Raw genomic sequence first — 19,896 nt, forward strand, 5'->3', positions numbered from 1 at the left:
TCAAGATTTGTAACACTGAAGATAAGCATCTGTTGCTGCTAGAACAGCACTTTCCCAATGCCTGCTCAATGTAAAATGCTATAAACCACCATGAGGACAAAATCCTCAAATCCTTTCTCCACGTGCTGCAAATCTTAAAGTCTCTAGTCTCTTCCTCTCTTGGTTCAACGACTTTCACCATGTTTTTCAGAGTAGCATGGGTTGGAGGGGACAAGCAGTAAATGCTGATTCCCTTCCATCCCCATAGCTGTCCTTGCGTAAATGTTGGGATTGTCCTGATAGCATGGGAGCTAGTTAACGCTCCCATGCCCAATGAATCGGCAAGCCGTACTTCGTGGATGAATAGTAGATTTTTTGTAAAAAGTGAGCATTAAAGTTATCAGCTGTGTCCATCCCATCCGTTCTTGAAGCTCCTCCCACAAGGAAGTCTTTTGATCAAGGCCTGACAACAGACCAAGTTTCCAAGTAAGGTGCCTAGCTCTTAGAGAGAAGTGAGTTTCAAGAAATGAGGGATGTAAGAGCCTTAACAAAGAGACATAACTGAAGGAGATGAGGAACTATACAAGTTTGTTTAATCATCTCATTCATCTGCTTCATCTAACTTTTTATAGCTTCTTGCCCTCTTTTGGAGCTGTTGATCTCTCTGTATGTGTTTTATACATATGTGTGTGGATGGAGTAGGAGAAACATGTATTTAGAAGCTGCAAACATCAGAATTAAGGTTTTCTATTCACCCAAGTACAAAAGTTCTTGACCCATGCTTGTAGTTACAATTCATTTATCATGTACCTTCATATTATGAAGAAGCCTCAATTACATGAATGTGCAGATGTGCAGATTTTCTGCCCACCTTCCTGCGCCACACTCTAAGTTCACTCCATTAAAAACACCACAATTATTATTCTAATTCATTCTAATTTACTTTGCTGTGTCTCTGAAGGTTCTGGACTCAAAGCACTGTCAATGACCTGTGAAGATGACTTCAGATGAGAGGATCAGACATAGTCTAACATAGTTGAAGTTTGAGTATCTGACATCTTCCACATTTGCAATAGTGTTGGACTCATTTGTTGTCTGCCATGTCTTTTTTCTGACAGCTCCTGGTAGCCCAGGGCCTCAGCTTTGAAGACGATCTGGCAAGCTGGGAGAATTGTAATTCCCTTCATCAGTGTCAACCTTCAGGAAAAGGAAGTATCAAGTGCTAGAATCTTTATACTGGAAATATTCAGCATTTTGGAATGACTGTTCAAAGATTTTGTCTCATCAGTATTTTTGCCACTCTCAGCAGGCCTCATAGGATATATTGCATTTTTATAGTGCTTGTGCCTTATAATTGCTGCCTTCTGCAGCCATCAGAGTACCCACATTACACTCTTCAGATTAACAAAGTGATTGTTCCCTTTCTCCTTATCTTCTTTGCTCCCACATCATTGTTCTTCCGTTGTATTCTTCACATGATGTTCTTTAAGCCACGTTTTCCAGCTCTTCAGAGCTCCACCTCAGCCCAGTTTTTACAGTGGATTTTAGTTCACAGCCTTTGTCCACTTACAGAAAAATAAATTAGCCCTGCTCCACCTCACTTGATGATGGTTCTGACTTTGATGTTTAAGTTTTAGTTCATACATCTTTTTCTTTTCCATTTTTTTTTTTTCTTCTATACATATATATAAATGGTACATTAATGTACAAGGGAACAATCACCTCATGCATCCTCTCAGACTGTGTTTGGGATGTGCCTACTACATTCAGGTTGAGTATCAGGAAAATGTTCTTCACTGAGGGGATGTATCAGTATCAGTATCAGGAAAATGTTCTTCACTGAGGGGGTGGTTGGGCACTGGAACAGACTCCATGGGGAAAGGGTCATGGCACTGAGCACTGAGCTTACCTGAGTTCAAGAACCAATTGGACGATGCTCTCTGTCCAAATGCTTCTTGAAGTCTGGCAGCTTGGGGCTGTGACCACTATCTTGAGGATGCTGTTTCAGTACCCAATCACTGAAATAGGAAAAAAGTGATCAGCACTGATGTAGCTCCATGCCTTCAAAAGCAATTTTGCAGAGGACCTTGCTAACTAGTTCCCTGAGCATCCTGAAGTCTGGTCTCTCCATATCCAGGGCTGAAGTTTTCGTGGCAATTTTCCTCCTGTCATCAAAGATTTTATACTTGACTGCTTTATGGTTGCCATGACCAGAGTGACTACCAATTGCCACTTCTCTCATGAGACCCTTTCTGTTTACAAGCAAGGAACCTAGGAAGGAACTTTTCCTAGTCAGCTCCCTTAGTACCTATACCAAGAAATTATCACCACGGTTTTTGAGGAATCCTGGACTTGTTTGTATCAGCTCTGTGTTATTCATAGTTAATGTCTGGCAAGTAACGTAAGATTTTACTTTCAGAGTGTGTGATACGACTTTAGGATTTAGCATGTGTCGGACCTGTTAGATGCTCCAGTGAAGTGAGAAAAATGTGTAAAATGTGTGCAAAATTCAGTAACACCATGCCTGCATATGAATAGACTACTTGTTTGAACTTTTAAAAATGGGACCATTCAACCAAATAGTTATGAAGAGAAAAACCAGGTATACTCTGTATTGTGAGAGCAATTGGACTTGAAAGGGGGAGGAATATAATACAGCATGAATGGCTTTATGTTATTTCTGCAACAAATTAGGTACTCTCAACATTTTCCGATCAGAAATATTAATGGTAATGCTTTTCCCTTTTGGCACCACTTTTCAGCTGGGTACTCCCTTCAATCCTGATACTATCCTTGACTTTGTCATGGTGTAGAAATATCCTAGAGCTTAGCAATTGTAAATTATACCACCTGTGGCTTTCAGACCAACTGCATCTAAAAGATTTGTCTATACATACAAATCTTTTAGAACCAGCTTAATGCAGACGTATCTGTATGTAATCATTTTGTTCTTGAAGCCAATTTCGTATGATAAAGATTTGAAAATAATGTTTGCCAGCAAAAAGGTCAAAACATGCCATCTAAAATACTGTGAGGTCTTAGATATACTGGAATGATATTTTCTGATAAATGTTTAATTGGTAATTGTGAATGATTGGTCTATTTTACTGTGCTTGAGTTAATAAAACTTTTCATCCTTAGTAAGACTTATTATCCAAAATATTTGATATAGGATGAAATTTTGGTCCTACTGAAATTATTGTATACACTTACCTTTGTTGAAAATGAGAACTGGCACAATTTTAAGCATCTGTGTTCTCTATTTGAAGCCCAGCTAATCATCAGAGCTGCAAATAATAGTGTTTTTTATATTTTTGCTACTGGACCATGTGAAATTATAAAATCAACATGTACCAGTTTACTCACACTTGTAAATACAAAAGGACAAATTCAGTTTCAAAGTATACAAGGGCAGGGTCGATGAATGCTGGTAGTATAACAGCTCCTTATGCCAGACTCCAGATGCTTAGTTGAAATGTCATCCTTTTATGATTCTGATTCTGCATTGTTTCTCAGGTTCATACAGGAACTAAATTAACTACAAACGTTTATGTGACATATTCAGTTTATGGTTTTGCTTTCAAAGTGATAGGATAAAAAACGCATCAATAACATATTTATAATTTTTTTAAATGAAAATAATGTATGGAAGACTATACAACTGCAGATGAAAGGTTTTAATTGTGAATTTGTTCAGACTTTAGATTATTGGATAGTAATGTATGTAGTGAAGTAGTGGAGAAAACTGCTGTTCAGTGTAAGTAAATGTTATTCATTCTTTTCCTTAATGACTACCAAAGCCATAAAGGATTGTACCACAGTTATTGTGAAACAGGTAGTTTCACCATTTTTGACATATGGAACAAGTGCTGAGGAAATACGCTGTCCTTATTTCCTATAAAAGGAACGGCCTTCTTGATTTCAGACCTTCCCATTTTAAATTTTAGTTCACTAGGTTGCCTTAGATTTAGTTGTGTTAGTGACCTGTTAACAAGGACTCACTCAAAGTGAAAGCATCCTTTGTACTCATTTTCTCTTTGAACACTTTACTTCCATTGAAAATGGAACAATGTTAATCTCTTCCTAAGAGATTATTTGCAGTTTGTGAGCTTTGAATCCTCCTTAAAAAAAAAAACAAAAACGAAACAGCCAAACAACCAAACAACCAAATAAAACAAAAAAACAACAAATTTAAATAAATTAGCGCCAAACATCTCCAATGATCTGGAATTTTATTCCATCCATATACATGCATAGTAACAACATTTGTTGAGAAATTATTTCTATCAGAAGTAGAACATTATCTTTGTGATCACCAGTTGCAGTATTGCTACTCTTATATTTAAATATATCTTATATATGAATTAGATTCATAATTGCAGCATTGAGTTTAGGGTTTTGTTTTAGACTGTGCCTCTCAAAAGATAAAACTGATTGATATGACCTCATTACTTACAATACTGCTTCCAGTAATTTTGTTCATTCTTTATAAAGTATTGCATTTAACAGCAAAGGTTTAAAAATTGAGACAGAGATGCATCAGCGAAAGAAAATACAAGTACTATACAAGAAAAGAATTGCCATCTTCATTTAACGTACGTTTCAGATTAAGAAAGTGGACAGAAACATACTGCTACATACAAATGCAAAGCCTAATGACTAAGGTACTGTATCTGCTAAAATATAAAGTGCAAACTGAGCCCAATTGTTCAAAAAATTGAAATTTTAAGGCGAACTTTACAGCATAGTTGAAACTTCTTTGCAAGTTATATTTTAGCATATACATATATATCTGCAACAGCATATAAGAAAAAAAATCAGGATACACAAGTGCTTTTGAAGCTATTTCTAAAATGCTTTTCTGTATTGTTTGTGACTATTTTCTTTAAAATCTACTATACAGTGCAAACCATATGTGCTACACGATAACTATACAATAACATTACAAATGACTTTAATATAAAGTTTTTAAATAAAAAATAACATAACTACAGCTATGAATACTGCTGGTAAAATAAATAAATATTTTTGAAAATGGCACCAATAATACACTTTACTAATGGACTGTAATGAAATTACACCTTTAAGTCTTCAACTCAGCAATAGTGAAATCTCCTGATTGTCCAGATGTAATTCAAACAGCTTTCTTTAGACTGTATGGAACAATATGCTAAACACAGGTACCAGAGGTGACCAGTTGTTTCATTTGACATGTTCTGCTGCATGTGACGAGCAATAAAACTTCTTATGAGTTATAAAGTTTGAAAGATTGTTGAACTGGATGTCACACAGTCGGCAATACTTTCCACTGCTTGGGGCCTGGCTAGACCCATTCACTCCTTTAGCTATACTAGATAACTGTTCTTCTGCTGTAGGAACTGCTGGAGAGACATTTTCATTTGCAGTTAAGGGATTCTCAGAGATCCAAGAAGGAGACTTGTGCCCATCTTCGTGAGAGGGATTCTGGGAAATGTTCTCCTGTTGTGGGTTTGCTGCAGGTCTTTCCTCCTGTTTCAGTCCCCCATTAACTATTACCATGCCTCTGTTTTTTGGCAGCAGTGGAAGAGACTCTTTCTTCTGCACAGCACAGCCATTAGAAGGAGCCTGACCTTTAGGAGATTCACTTTCTGTATTTGTGCTTTGATCTAAATCAGTATTATGAATGATGAGAGAACCAGAAATATAATCGCTCGGCTTTATTCCATAATATGGAGAAAGCTGATCTGCTCCTTTAGCTTTCTTTATTGCTCCAGGGTAAAGGCATTGTGGAAGAAACAAATGTTTGTTTTCTTCTTTTGTAGCAATAAGCTGGGCTGCTTCACTAAAGACTTTTAGTCCTTGAAGTGTTGCTAAGTGTGTGGAAAATAAGTTTCCATTAGGAGAGGGCTGTTTTGAGTTTCCATTTTTCTCACATTTGATTATGCTTCTTTCATAACTGACATCTGGGCTGTTTCTTTCACTTTCCGGGTTTTGAAACACCTTACTGTCAAGCTGTCCCAGGTCATTACGCTGATGGGCAGTGACAGGGCAAAAATTCTGCTTGTGAGCCAGGTAGTTCTCTACCTTGTTAAAACTTATCTTGCATACTGTGCACTCATGGTAGTCCAGCAGCCTTTTGGGAGAGGTGGATGTCCTCTCTGACTGGGGTAAGCATTTTTTACTGAGATCTATTGGCACATCCATCTCCAAGCAAGATATAGTAGAGTGGGGGGTATCCCCCTTTGAAACTGGAACACACTTGTTAATAGACAGTGATGTTTCCAGATGCTTCGACACTATTCCTGGAAATATATCGCATCGTGGATGGTAACATTCTCCAAGGCTCTCTGTTGACTCTTGAGTAGATGTACAAGGATTGCCAAGATTAGCCACTTCTAGAAATCTCTGTTGAACTAGTGGTGGCCTTTGCTCTTGCTCTGGTAGACACATCTCATACATCTTCCTCCGCTTCCGTGTACGCATTGTTCTCTGCATGGCAGGCACTTTGTTAGAAGCAGACCTCTTCAGTGGGGGATCGTGGCGAGTGGCACAGTAATACTGCTTGTGGACCATGTACGTTTCATGTCTGCTGAAAGTAATATTACATGCTTCACATGTAGTCTTATTAGGATCACTTTCCCCTTCTACTAAAGGATTATTGGGATTTTTCACATCTGAAGGTTTACCATTTATCTTCTCATCGCCATTGCTTCCAGTCGATAGCTTCTTAGCTTGTGCTGTGAAGTCTTTGTCATGACCTTTATTGTTTGGTCCAATCAAATCTAAAACATTTGAAGAGTTTAAGCACGATGTCTGCAGAAGCTGATTCTCTGGATCCGATGCGTGAGGTGCTGTATTCAGGATGCTTATAGAGCTCTGACCATTACTGGGACTTACAGCTTCTGGCATTTTCTCTGGAACGCTGGAAAAATCTGGTGACTTTGCCATCTGCTGCCATCGACTACTGCAGTAATGCTTTTTGTGTACCAAGTAGTTGTCCAAATTATTGAACGTTATGTTACACTCAAAACATGTAGCCCCTTTTGGCATCAGAGGACTGTAAATTACTGGAGGATAATTGCTGCTTCCATGCCTCAGCCGTCGGTGGACCAGTTCAGACATTTTGGCTAATATCTCTGAAGCCTGAGGAACCACAGTGATGTCCTGGGGAAAAGCAAATTGAGAAAGAAAAGGTCCCATTGGGAAAGAAGGACCAATATTAGGCTGAACTGGCGATGAGGCAAGTCTTGGACTAGATGGTTCAGATTTTATTTTAGTGTATGAAAAACTTTGCTTATTTGTTGCAGGTTGTGTTTCTGGCCTCTGGTTTGGAAGAAAAAGTGGACCCTTTTTTTCACATTTATCAAGTTCTGTATCAGAACTTGCATCTTTAGTCTGCATGGTCTTTTGGCCCTGGGGAACATCGTTTCTGCTTAACAGGTCTGTTGCTGGCTGTAAACCTTCTTCATTTCCTCTTGGAGAGTGTTCAATGTCACTTTCTCTCTGAATTTTGTTGCCAGAGACATGTAACTCTTGGTGCTGCAGTAGCTCCCTCTGAGTTTGGAAACCAAAGTGGCAGTGACTGCATCTAAAGGCAGCTTGAGTAAGATGTGAGAACAGGTGCTGATGAAAGTTAATCACTGAGTCTGCAGTGTAAGTACAAACTGTGCATTTCAGACTAGCACCGGGAGGGAGAAATTCTTCCATTTTCACTCCTATTGAAATGACAAATGAAATATAAGTTAAAATGACCATTTTCCCCTTCAGGAAGTATACAGGAAAATCACTTGCACAGAAAGTACAAACATGGTGATAACAACTAATTGTCTTCTAATAGGAATCTTGCATATTTATTAGTCAGTCTGAAAATACTTGAATTAGTTCAAAATTTCTTTCCTCAGACTGATGGAGGAGATTCTCGGAGGAGACTTCAGCTCTGCTGTGGAGAGTCTTAGTATCTGTGTGCAATTAGCAGAGATGAAGGGAAAGAAAGAACAGGGGAAATGATACAAATAGGTCAGACTTATTGTAAATGAAAAGGTCTTCAAAATTACAGTTCTAACTGAGAAGACAATATTCCCCATATACAGTCGTTGGATATTCTGAATGCACAGAAAACATCAAGGTCAGGAAAATTGAGGTTATTATATATCATTTGTTGAGGTACAGTCCTCAAACTTGGAATGCCTGAAAATCAGACAGTAGAAGTAGTACTTTCAGTATCTCTGATGCTCAACTTTTTGTTTGCACAAATTAGGTATGGTGTGGCAACAGGATACAGAGCTATCTTCATCAGAAAGAACAAATGAAATCAAAATGAAACATGGATATTTGTTCTGTGTACACATACAAGCACATGTCTTAGTTAAGATAAACTATGTTTTCGGCTGTGGAATGATATAAAACTGTAAGAATGTTGCGGCTCAATCTGTGTGAAGTCATTCTGTCGGACCTGGAGTGCTTCAGTTCTCTACTAGCATCAATGATTCTCACATCTGTGAGATACACTCAGAATTTGAAATAATCTTGGGCTCCTAGGACTTAACTGAGCAGAGGAGATACACAGAACTTTAATTAGTGGTTGTTTCCTGTCAAATGTTTTTTCACCAGGAGGATATAAGAAGCTTTAGCTCCTCCACTGCAGTAAGATAGTACTTCATAAGCTTCCACACTACATAATGCAGTCATAGCAAAGTATCTCTACAGACCTTCCATTTCAGTGGGACCAGTTACAGAAGCTGAAGCAAACCCATCATTATGTTACAGGATATTTCAAAGAGAAATGCCTCATTTCCTCTGCAGAAGCAGCAGTATAATTTGCAATAAACTGTAAAAAAGAATTAAATATTGAGGGAATCCAAAATAAAGACTGATTGAACTGACTAGTTTGTGACTAAAAAGGAAGGGAAGAACTGAGTTATAGTATCTGATCTAATAAATACCTAAAACTTTTTACTGGAATTTCATATCTCAGGCCAATGTTTTTCAAAGAACACAGATGCTTAACTCAGGATTGCAAGAAGACATGGTCACTCATCATCAGTTATTGCTGCGAACTATCCCTATACCTATGTCACCAAATCCAAAGACCTGAAGCAATTGTTTCACACAGTGGCTAAGTGTTCAGAATTCCTCTATGTATGAGGAGAAATTAACTTGTTCATGACAAAAACTATTAGGCTGTAAGACACTCTGGTCTACATACACTCACTCTTGTTGAAATTGTTCCACTGCGCATTGAGCACTGAAATATTTGCTAGGCAAGAGAGACAGAAAAGAGCAATAGCCTGAGATTCAAAGTTAAAATCTACAAGAACAAGAAGATCTGACCTCTAAAAGAACGGTTGTTATTTGTGTTGTCTATATTAGGAAGTTTTTCACTCTTCTAGTCCTATTTTTAGAGATACCAAACTCCTCCAAGGCACTGAAGCAAAAGCCAAAACATGATCTTGGACTCTGACTTCCATGAGATGGCCCACTGATTAGCAATGCTGAAGATCTGATTTTGTGTTTCTTGTGCTAAATTTTCAAGTTAAATACTAATGTACATACACTGGGACAGAATTGAGGTGGTAAGGTGGTATGGTAATTAGTCTAACTTTTGTAAACTGAAAAATATCCTCTAACACCGCTATGCATTTCCTTTCAAATAAGGAAACTGTAATTTGAAAAGAAAACTCCATGACATCTCTAGAGAAAAAGAGCCCAAAAGCCACAACTGATGATGCCTTCCAGATTTGTAATTCCCCCAAGTATCAGAGGAACATTTTTCATCTTTCTAAGTCCGTGCAGCAGACTTCCACTTCTCCGTGATTTCTATCACTGAAGCTGAACCAGGCTTTCTTCTGTGAATAAAGCATACATTACCATCAGTTGTATTTCACATATTTAACAGGAGGATCGCTATGCCCTCTTGGGCCCTTTTTTCTGTCCAGACACACCTCTGCACACAAGAAAAACAAGATACCCAATCCTGACATTGAAGTCTTTCTTATTTGCAGATTTTGTGTGCAAATGGAAACTCCAGAGCAAAATGCTCTGCAGATTCAAAGCCTGCAGTCCCAGACCTAATTCAAAACAAATTCAAGCAGCACACTCAAAGGACCTTCAGGGAGGGAGATAAGATTCCTGCTGAGTTCCAGATTTTTAATCTCAAGAATTTTGTAGTCTTACTTTTCATTAATCTAGTATTATCATTTTAGCAACATGGAGAAAGAAAATAATATCCCCATTTTGCATTTGTAAGGAGGAAAAGAAATATTTTTATGAAAAAGAAGAAAAGAAGTTTTTATGAAATAAATGCTCTGAGAAAAGCATACAAAGAGTTGCTAATCCTACTCCATAAAGCCTTTTTCCTTGAAATCAGAAGTCTTCTATAGGACCCCAAGATCTCATTTCAGAAGGAAGGTGATATGCCTCTCTCCACTGAGATTCAAAAGAGGGTAGGTAAAGATTGAGATCTAGGAGATCCACATCTGGTGAAAGAAATCCTGAAGTAATTGATCAGTTCTTTCAGAAACCAAGCATCAGCAGTCTAACTGTATTTGCATACCTGAACTTACCTTTGCTAGTAAAGAAATGCTATCTGTGTATGTGCATATACACATTAAGAAACAGACAGCATTTAAAAGAGGAACAAAGTAAAACAAAGAAATTCCACCTGAGAGAAGTGTTTGCTGCAGAATATAGGTGGAGACACACTGTTCAACTGCAGACTTACAGGGAATAATTCTACAAATAGGTTAATCTAGGAGGTGATACAGCAAAATATGGCACTTACCACTGTGAGAATTTAGGTGCATTTCCAGAGCTCTTGCGTTAGAAAAACTTTTGGTGCACTGTGGAAAGGGGCAGACACTGGATATCTGTTGAGCACTATCTTCACTCTCCTCTGACAGCTGAGGCCCCTCTCTTTGCCTCCCACTGCAGTAGTACATAAGGTGGGCCTGCAGATTCCGCTCGCTTCGATACCAAATGCCACAGGATTTGCAAGGGAATATGTCCTCTGCAAGCAAATATAACCAGGTGCAGGTTAGTCATGGTGCACGCAGTGCCAACCAATTAACACAGCAGGATTAATTCCCATTGCTTCCCCACTAAAGACATGCTTATTTAATAAAATACTTAAAGCAGATCCACAGGTTTATTAAAATGTCACTTGCTGGACGTAGAAGACAGTTGTTTCTTGTAAAATATAAATGTAACTAATATTAATTAAGCTAGAGGCTTTGGACGTGCAATTATTTAAAACTGAAGTTGTATAATGTGAATATACAGTAACAATTCAAAAATAAGCTGTATTACCTACACTTAATCACTCAACATGTAATATCTGTCAATCATGCTTTTTTGTGTGCGCCTGTATAAGTCAGCATAGCAATTTTTGAGTGCTAATTGGAGATCATTCTAAAGAATGAGTGCTTTTACAACCTTTGTTCAGTTACTGTTGCAAAATCCTGTTGTTTGATATCCTGGAGGCCAGACTAGATTGTTTCTTTTTAGGTCCCGCAGCATTTAATGTAGCGTTATATACTAAGCAGAATGTTTATTTTCTGGCTTCTTGTTATTAAAGCTAGAAGTTGAAATTCCCAATGTATTTTGTCCTCTTATTGTTGGTAAATTGTAACTGTTCCACTTTTTGCAATTCAAAAGAGTTATTTGCTAAGAATAATGCAGTTTCTCATTGTCTTTTATCCTGAAGTGTCAGCATCCTCTCTGAGATAGAGACAATAGAGAGGTTGCACAGAGTGCTTCCCAGCAGCAGAGGGAGTAGATAACTTGATCATGCACTGGAGGCTACATACTTTACTCACATGAAGAGTAATAAAGAATGCTGTGTATTTACACAAAACTGACAGACATATAGTTGTTAATATCCTGTCAGAAGGATACCTACATAGAACATTTTGTGTATTTGTCTGTGAAGGATAAAAGACCTATTTCATCTTTACAGAAGCTGAACCAGTTTTCCTATCAGTAAGAATAAGGGAGAAATCCTAGCCTGTTAGGGTACATCTATACTAATAAAGTAAAGAGTGTTAAGGTCCAGACTGAAGCACTGGTGCTTCTTTTTTATACTGTTAAAACATGAGGATGGTTCATACCACACTTTTGGCTTAAGTCGTTAGCATTTTCCCCATTCCTGGATACAGTTTGGGAGTTACCATAGGCCATGCATCACTCCCCGCAGCAGTTCTGGATGTATCTCTCCTGTTTTTGGGACTAGGAGAGGATAAAAGTATGAGTGTAGCCAGACTGTGCCTGATGACCACTGGATCAGAGAATGGGCAACTGTAGTCAACATCAAAATAAAGCCATTTTGGTCAACATCAAAACCCTCACTTAACCTCTCCCACAAAAAGCTACTTATGATTTTGATTTAGCCTTGAAGAACAGTTGGCAGCTCTGAAAATTCCTAATTTGCTTGACACTTCCACCTTTGAAAGTTTTGGCCTTGATCTATTAAAACATATATAGCCAATGATGTAGTTCACTATCATGTTTAATTTCAAGTATTGATGTGTATAGGGTAGCTGCTTTGTTCCAGTTCCTTTGGGCAAAGTTGAAGACACCAACCAATGAAATGGATGAGTCCTTTATTTGTCTATAAAAGCAGCCAAAAATTATGTTGCCCAGTTTGCTTCTATCATTACAATTCTTAATGCTTGCCTATTTTTCTGCTCATGAATTTTTCTAAAATTTTTCACCACTACCAGTTTCTATTTTTCCCTTTGCCGCTGAATAACTGTGACTTTAAGACACAAACATTTAATGGAGCTGTTAGTATTTAAGATACAACTATTAAAACATTACTGATACAGCATTTGAAACGTCCATCTTATTGGAAGGCTGACATTCCACCATTTGTTTTTGGCCTCAAATAGTTCAAAAAAGTTGAATCACTGAGGCTTCCTTAGAACAGAAAGTCCTAAACTCCAAATTAGCAAATTCTTATTACTAGAAGAATGTTCACTTTGAATTAATTTGATTCTATCACAGAATTGAACTTTCTGATTATCTTAAAGAATTTGTCTCCAACTATCTTTATTTCCTGTGAGTGGAATTCCAGAGAGAATACTGTATAGGAAAAGGATCTAAAACTATTACCTCCTGAAAGCAATGAAAAATAGAAGGTCACTCTGAGTTAATGTTTAAATTCTTCCAAAGCAAAATATTTCAATTTGTTTCAAGAGATACTTTCAAAATATTTCATTAGATCAGTTCAGAAGACAAAACATTCAAGTTCAAGCTGAATAAGCCAAGGTGATATTCTGATTTTTACACAGGAAATGTTAAGAAACATTTAAAAAGAAAAGAACACAAACAATAGAATTCCACAACATCCACTTTTTTATGGAAATTGATTTTTTGTTTAGAGATCTGAAAACAGAATCTCTAAGATGCCTCACTGCAGAACTAGATGTGCATTCAGGATATTGTTGAACTTATGCCTGACTTGAGACTTATTGAAGAAGCTGAATTTCATCACCTCAACATGGAAATGTGGAAACACAGCCTGATCAGAGGAAGAGGCAGAAAGTTCTGGACAGTGATATTTACTTCCTTCAGAACTCTAGTTGTTAATCCTACTGAGGTTACCACGAGTTACTGCTGAGCCCGCATGGCAAGAGCTGATTCACAATAAACATACACAAATTCCTCTCAGCAGCAGAGGTGCTGCTTTCCAGGGCTCTATAGAAGGCAGTAAGGGCAACAAAGGTGCTTGTAGCAATTCAGTGCTGTAGAATGCGAATGCCTTTGCCAAAGCCTGAGTGAGCCTTGAGAGAATTTGCACAAAATCATATCCTCATTTCCAACAATGTAAATGAGTATTTGCCCTCTACACTAGGTAACTCCTTCCCTGGTGGTTTCTGTGAAGCTGTTGGCTATAAACAATGGTAATTTGTTGGTCCATCTAAGGGGCTCCCAACACCGCCTTTTGGAAAGATCCTGTACCATGTGAATTGTTCTGTGAATAGAGATATTATCTAACAGCAGCCCCATTCCTAGAGTAAAAATGAACACCCCTGGCTAAAGTGATTGAAATTGTTGCCAACTCGAAAGGTGTCACCACAGATATTTTGTTTAGTCCTGTCTGAAAATTTTGAAGAAGGTGTGACTACTCAAGACAGTATTGTTCAGTGTGAACCTGAGTGGCAAATCATGTGTCTGTGGGACTCAGGTTCACTCACATTTGAAATACTGTGTTCAGTAGTTCACTGTCTCTAATCACAGTACTTGCAAAGCACAAAAAGCATGGGGAAGTGTTATAGTACAAGGTCTACATGGACAGACTTACAAAAAAATTACTGAAAGCTATGTGCAATAGGTCTGAATGACTGTTGGTGGGGATTCTGTTAACACTAAACTTTTGAAAAGTTCTTGGTGAGGAGGAGGAGATACCAGGGCTGTAGAAAAGTAAAAAGCAGTAATAAGGAGAAGTTAAAGAAATGAAATTTAACAAGCAGAACATCCAAGCTGAACTGTGCCAGCTCAGGAACTCACTGTGTGCTAATGTATCTCCTCGGCAAGGACAGCACTTAATTACATATTATACTATGTCCATGATAGGGTCAACTGATGTGCAGAGGACTAAAAACATTCTTGGGTAACAACACTGAACAAAGATACCACAATAAATCAGGGATGCTGTAAGTAATGACGGCTGTTGGATTTTGAAACTGAAAAGACTTATTCCAATCCATTGAATATTGTGAATTATGCTGCAACAGTAAGCACCAAGCTGACTAGAGAAGCAAAGGCTGGATTTTGAGAGTTACCAGGCCTATCTTATCTGCTTTTTAAACAGTTTCTCATTCTGTCACCTCTGGGAACAGATCACAGGACTGTCGCACGAGGGCAAGTCAGATGCTGGGTGACCTCATCTGCCAAAGAACTTTTCTTTCTCCTCTTGTGTCTGTGAGTGCATCTGAGATGATGCAGGATCCAACACAGGCTTTGAGCTGTGTGTCTGAAGTTGTGTGGTTTCTATGGTCTTCAATTCACTGTTACTGTATTAGTTCTTCTTATATTCTTTAAAATATTGCTCTTTTTAAACAAAGCCAGAAATAGTATTCAACACTTACTGTTCACAATAGCCGTAGGCAAAATAGATGCCATTGCAGCTTGTTGGGGGAGCAATTGTATTGAGTCAAGCAGGCGGGCAGGATACATCCCTTCTGTGAGAGTCATCTGACTAGCAGCTTGCAGCCTTGAGTCAAAATCCACAACAAAGGCAATCAGCTCTTCACCCTCTGAGATGGCCTTGGTTGTGGTACACCAGAGCTGCCCTCCTACAGGAAACATAAAAGAAGAAAGATTTAATTGATGGTATAGGATTGCAGGACATAAAACATCACTGCCATATCTTTACGTTTATTTTATTTTATTTTGTTTTTAATTTTGAAGATCTGTTCAATAGAAACAGGCAAACAAACTTACCATCTTCCTTTGAGATTTTTCAACGTATAAGAAAACAATTTGAGGATATTTTTCCTAATGATATGCAGCATGATTATGTATTTCAGCATTATAAAAATCAAGGTGAAAATATTTTATATGGCACTGTTCTGCTTACATGGCACATTATTTTTCATCAAATATCCTGTATATTTTGTCATCACTCTCAGTTTGTTTTGCTTTGAATATCAAATCACAGCACAATAAAACCAAGTAAACAGCTGCAAGAAAGTCATCAGATTTCCTCTTAAGGGTGTTCTTCCCTTCCCTTATTCTTGCTACCATCTTTCACTAAAAAAATCTTCCCTTATGTAATACTCTTCGTAACATGACTGCTTTATCTTTGCTTACACTGACTGAACTTCCTGAAAAGAAGATATGCCAAAGATCTGTTTCATAAAGGCTTATTCAAATAAAGGTTTGTTTAAAAGGGGAGGGAGGTGGAAGAACTTTCATCAGACAGTAAGATACACCACAGTTCTGTGCTGCAAATGTCACGTGTAGTGCATTAAAAGGAAAATTAACTATGCGAGTACATCTACTAATGTATTTGAATGCGATAGTGAATGCTCATTTATTTAACATGTTTAGACAGGCAAAGCACTTATATTGTGTTATCTACACTCTCAGGCCTAGATACATATCCAATACAGTTATGCCTGAAATAATGTTGCATACTTTATATGTTATAAAGCTTTTTTTTTCCTCAGGTTTTGTATATATAGAAAAAGCTATATGTTGTATTCATTAGGCAAGCAAAAACTGTACTCGTTTTGATAAGTAATATTGCTGTGTTTATCTTTCGGCATAACTGCCTTTTCAGCTGCACTTCATTTTTTTCCCCTCAAAGAGATTATAGTTTTAAAACAACTTGTTGCAAAAATCTGGTAGAGGAGATAACAACAGCGTATGATATGCCACAGCTAAATGGAAGAATTAGGACATTGTTTTAGAGAAATCTTGGACAATTAATTAAACCAGTCTATTAGCTTTCAAAGATGAGCAAACAAAACACCATCAGTGACAGTGTGTTTCAGTGGAAAAGTAAAGCTAAGCTTCCAGAGCTCAAAGTGGTGTAAAAGTTTCAAAGCAGAAAAATGTCTTTGTATTCACCCTTTGGTGATACAGCAGTTGGAGATGGTTCCAAAGTCTATACAAAATTTACTGTTATGGGACCAAAGCATCCTGTACACTACCATCCAAAAATTACAGCATTAAATGGTGCAAATCCGAGTAATTTCCTCTAGAGAATATAAAGATGAAGTGTGAAGATAAATGTCTACAGATGCAGAATTCTAATGACCAAATTGGAATTCAAACATCTGAAGAGTGCAGTCTGACTCATTGTCTCATACAAGGGAGGAGTAAATCTGAAGTAGAAGCCTCTGGAGTTAAACTGGTATAAAACCTGTTCAAGGGAAAACCAGGTTCAATTCCTACGGCATACTTAACTAGACTCGTAAATAAAGGACATGATGCACACTGCAATTTCAGAACACAAAACTGGGCTCTCCCACTGTAAACACCAGAATTTATTTTCTAAGAGGAAAGAGGATTTCCATTACTAATATGCACTTTTAGTTATATATGGAGGATGAAATAATGAAAATGTTTCAGTTTATTTTAACAGAGAATAAAAGCTTTTTCTACAATGTATTATTCACTGGATTCCTTAGTAAAATAAAAATGAGCCAATGCAGAAGAACCAACTGAGACTCTATCCAAGCAAACATCTCGACATGTCGTACCCTTGGGGGAGGAAAAAAACCAAACACAACAGTGTAGTTGATTATTGGGTCTCCAGCTGTAATCAGTCTGGATCAGACTAAGAGGCTGACTCAGTCTCCCAGCACTGGAGCTCCTCGGGGTGTTGACTCAAGTCCAGCAGCAGAAAAAATGGACAGCTGAGGCAGGCAGAGGGCCCTGCTGCCTTCTTCACACAGCACCAGGGTTGATTTACCTACAGCACATACAGCTGCACAGAATGGGCGACAGCTTCAGGAGCACAGCAATCTCTAGCTTAGCTTATTAAAGGAAACAGAGCTATGGAAATTTAATACACTCCTGTACTGAATATAAACCTCTGGCTCAGTGTAATTCAGATCTAAGTATTTCATAGTGATTCTCAAGATTTTCACTCTATAGAAAATGGGGCATTTAAGTGATTGTGACATATGACTATGCTTTCAACAATACATAATATATTGTTAAGTTAGATGTAAGAGGATCCCCCAAATGATGTACGCTTGCAGCTGTTCAAAATGAAGTGCATCACTTCTGTGACACTGTTTTGCATGACATCTTGGTTGCAAAATTGGAGAAGAATGGATTTGATGGATGGACCACTTGCTGGATAAGGAATTGGCTGGATGGTCATGCTCAGAGAAGTGTGTGCAGCGGCTCAATGTCCAAGTGGAGTCAGTGATGAATGGCATTCCCCAGTGATCAGTGTTGGGACTGGTGTTATTTAGCATCTTTGTAGGTGACATGGACTGTGAAATCCAGTGCATCCTCAGCAAGTTGGCAGATGACACTAAACTGAGTGGTGCAGTTGACATGCTAGAGGAAACATATACTATCCAGAAGGACGTGGACAGGCTTGAGAGGTGGGCCCATGCCAACCTCATGAAGTTTTCAACAAGGACAAGTACAAGATCCTGCACCTGGGTTGGGGCAATTCCAATCACAGATACAAGATGGGTGGAGAATGGCTTGAGAGCAGCCCTGAGGAGAAGGATTTGGGAGTGTCAGTTGACGACAGATTCGAAGTGAGCCAGCAATGTGTGCCTGCATCCCAGAAGGCCGATGTATCCAGGGTTGCACCAAGAGAAGTGTGACCAGCAGGTCAAGGGAGGTGATTCTGCCCCTCTACTCTGCTCTTGTGAGACCCCACCTGGAGCACTGCATCCAATTCTGGAGCCCCCAAAACAAGAAGGAGATTGAGTTGCTGAAGCAGGTCTGGAGGAGGGCCACAAAGATAATCAGAGGGCTGGAGTATACTCCCCTACAAGGACAGGTTGAGAGTGCTGGGGCTCTTCAGCCGGGAGAAGAGGATACCTTATAATGGCCTTCCAGTACCTGAAAGAGCCTACAGGAAAGCAGTGGAGGGCCTTTTTCTAAGGGTATGTAGCAGCAGGATAAGGGGAAATGTCTTTAAATTGAAGATGGTAGATTTAGACTAGATATTAGGAAGAAATTCTTTACTGTGAGGGTGGTGAGACACTAGAACAGCTTGCCCAGCAAAGTGGTGAATGCCCCCTCCCTGGAAACATTCAAGGCCAGGCTGGATGGGGCTTTGAGCAACCTGGTCTACAGGCAGATCTTCCAGCCTATAGCAGGGGGGTTGGAACTAGGTGATCTTAAAGGTCCCTTCCAGCCCAAACCATTCTATGATTCTATGATTCATCCATGGCAACAGGATGCAGAACAGCCCACTATCCCTTTCTCTATCCCCTTCTGGTAGGAGGGGTAAGGCTTTGAAAGGGGGGGTTTTGAAAGACACAAATGACTTCAATCCCCCTAATACAAATATGCTGCCCTCATACACACCATATGCATGCAGATTGGAAGGAAATTCTGGGACTTATATGGTATAGTCAGAAAAATGGAATGCAGAGAACTTCACACAGGCTTCTAAATATAATAGGAAGTTCCATTTATGATTATCATATGAATTATGCTGTCTAGAGACTCTTTTTAGGGATCAGAGCTTTCTTACTGGTGCAGGTTACAAAACAGGAAAAGAGATTTTTGCTTCCCACCAACATTTTTCTAATCTAAAACATAACCAGCATTTATGCAGTACTATCTCAAGAGCACATCATCTTTTGATAAAACAAAGAGCACTGTTAATCAGGGATTTTAAAAGGATAATAAGGATGTCTATAAATAGCCTTTGCTAAATATAGATGGAAAAGGAGAAGAAGATAGAAAGATGATTGCTCAAAATTTTTGCATCCCCTTTCTTGTCCTTAGTGGGGACACCTGTCATCTATCTATATTGTACACGGTCTTACTTGTTTTACACTGTGGGTTAAGAAGTTTCACTCTTATTGCAGAAGGGAAGGTTTTGAAAAATCAGAAGGCTTTGTGACAATGGAAAACTATTCTATACAAGTCTAGTTCTGCCTGTGGAACTGAAAATAAAAGCTTCTTAAGTCTTCAACATATTGTTTTATATCTGTAGTTAAAAAAATCAGTTAAGGAAATTTATCTATTATGTAATACAGGCATGTAAGCCAGAAGAAAAGAATAAAAATGTCTGTAAACACTGTTTATGTATTTATTTCAAGTCCTTTTCTAGCTCACATTGAAAGGAATGAGAAATGCTCACTTAATCACAGAAAGTTTGGAAAATAAAAATATATTGTGCAAACTAGAGCAAAAAATTACATTCCAATTGCATTGTCATAAGTTCTTTATCAAATGACATCAGGCACTGAAGCAGCTATCTGATACCTTCAGAGTTTCCACAAAATG

General features: G+C 38.3%; 1 protein-coding gene across 2 annotated transcripts in view; it reads right to left on the reverse strand.

Annotated features, from left to right (window-relative positions):
• Positions 1–5,181: 5,181 nt before the first annotated feature.
• The window catches only part of ZFPM2 (zinc finger protein, FOG family member 2), a gene marked incomplete at both ends in the record, with an annotated part of 303,128 nt that continues 288,413 nt past the window's right edge, over positions 5,182–19,896 (reverse strand). For both annotated transcript variants that reach the window (XM_079533412.1, XM_079533411.1), the window contains 3 exons: positions 5,182–7,673; positions 10,739–10,963; positions 15,045–15,251. In XM_079533412.1, coding sequence (XP_079389538.1) covers positions 5,182–7,673; positions 10,739–10,963; positions 15,045–15,251 — 2,924 coding nt within the window. The remainder of the gene's footprint in view (positions 7,674–10,738; positions 10,964–15,044; positions 15,252–19,896) is intronic.

Source organism: Tetrao urogallus (genome assembly GCF_951394365.1).
Source record: "Tetrao urogallus genome assembly, chromosome: 3".
Classification (NCBI taxonomy): domain Eukaryota; kingdom Metazoa; phylum Chordata; class Aves; order Galliformes; family Phasianidae; genus Tetrao; species Tetrao urogallus.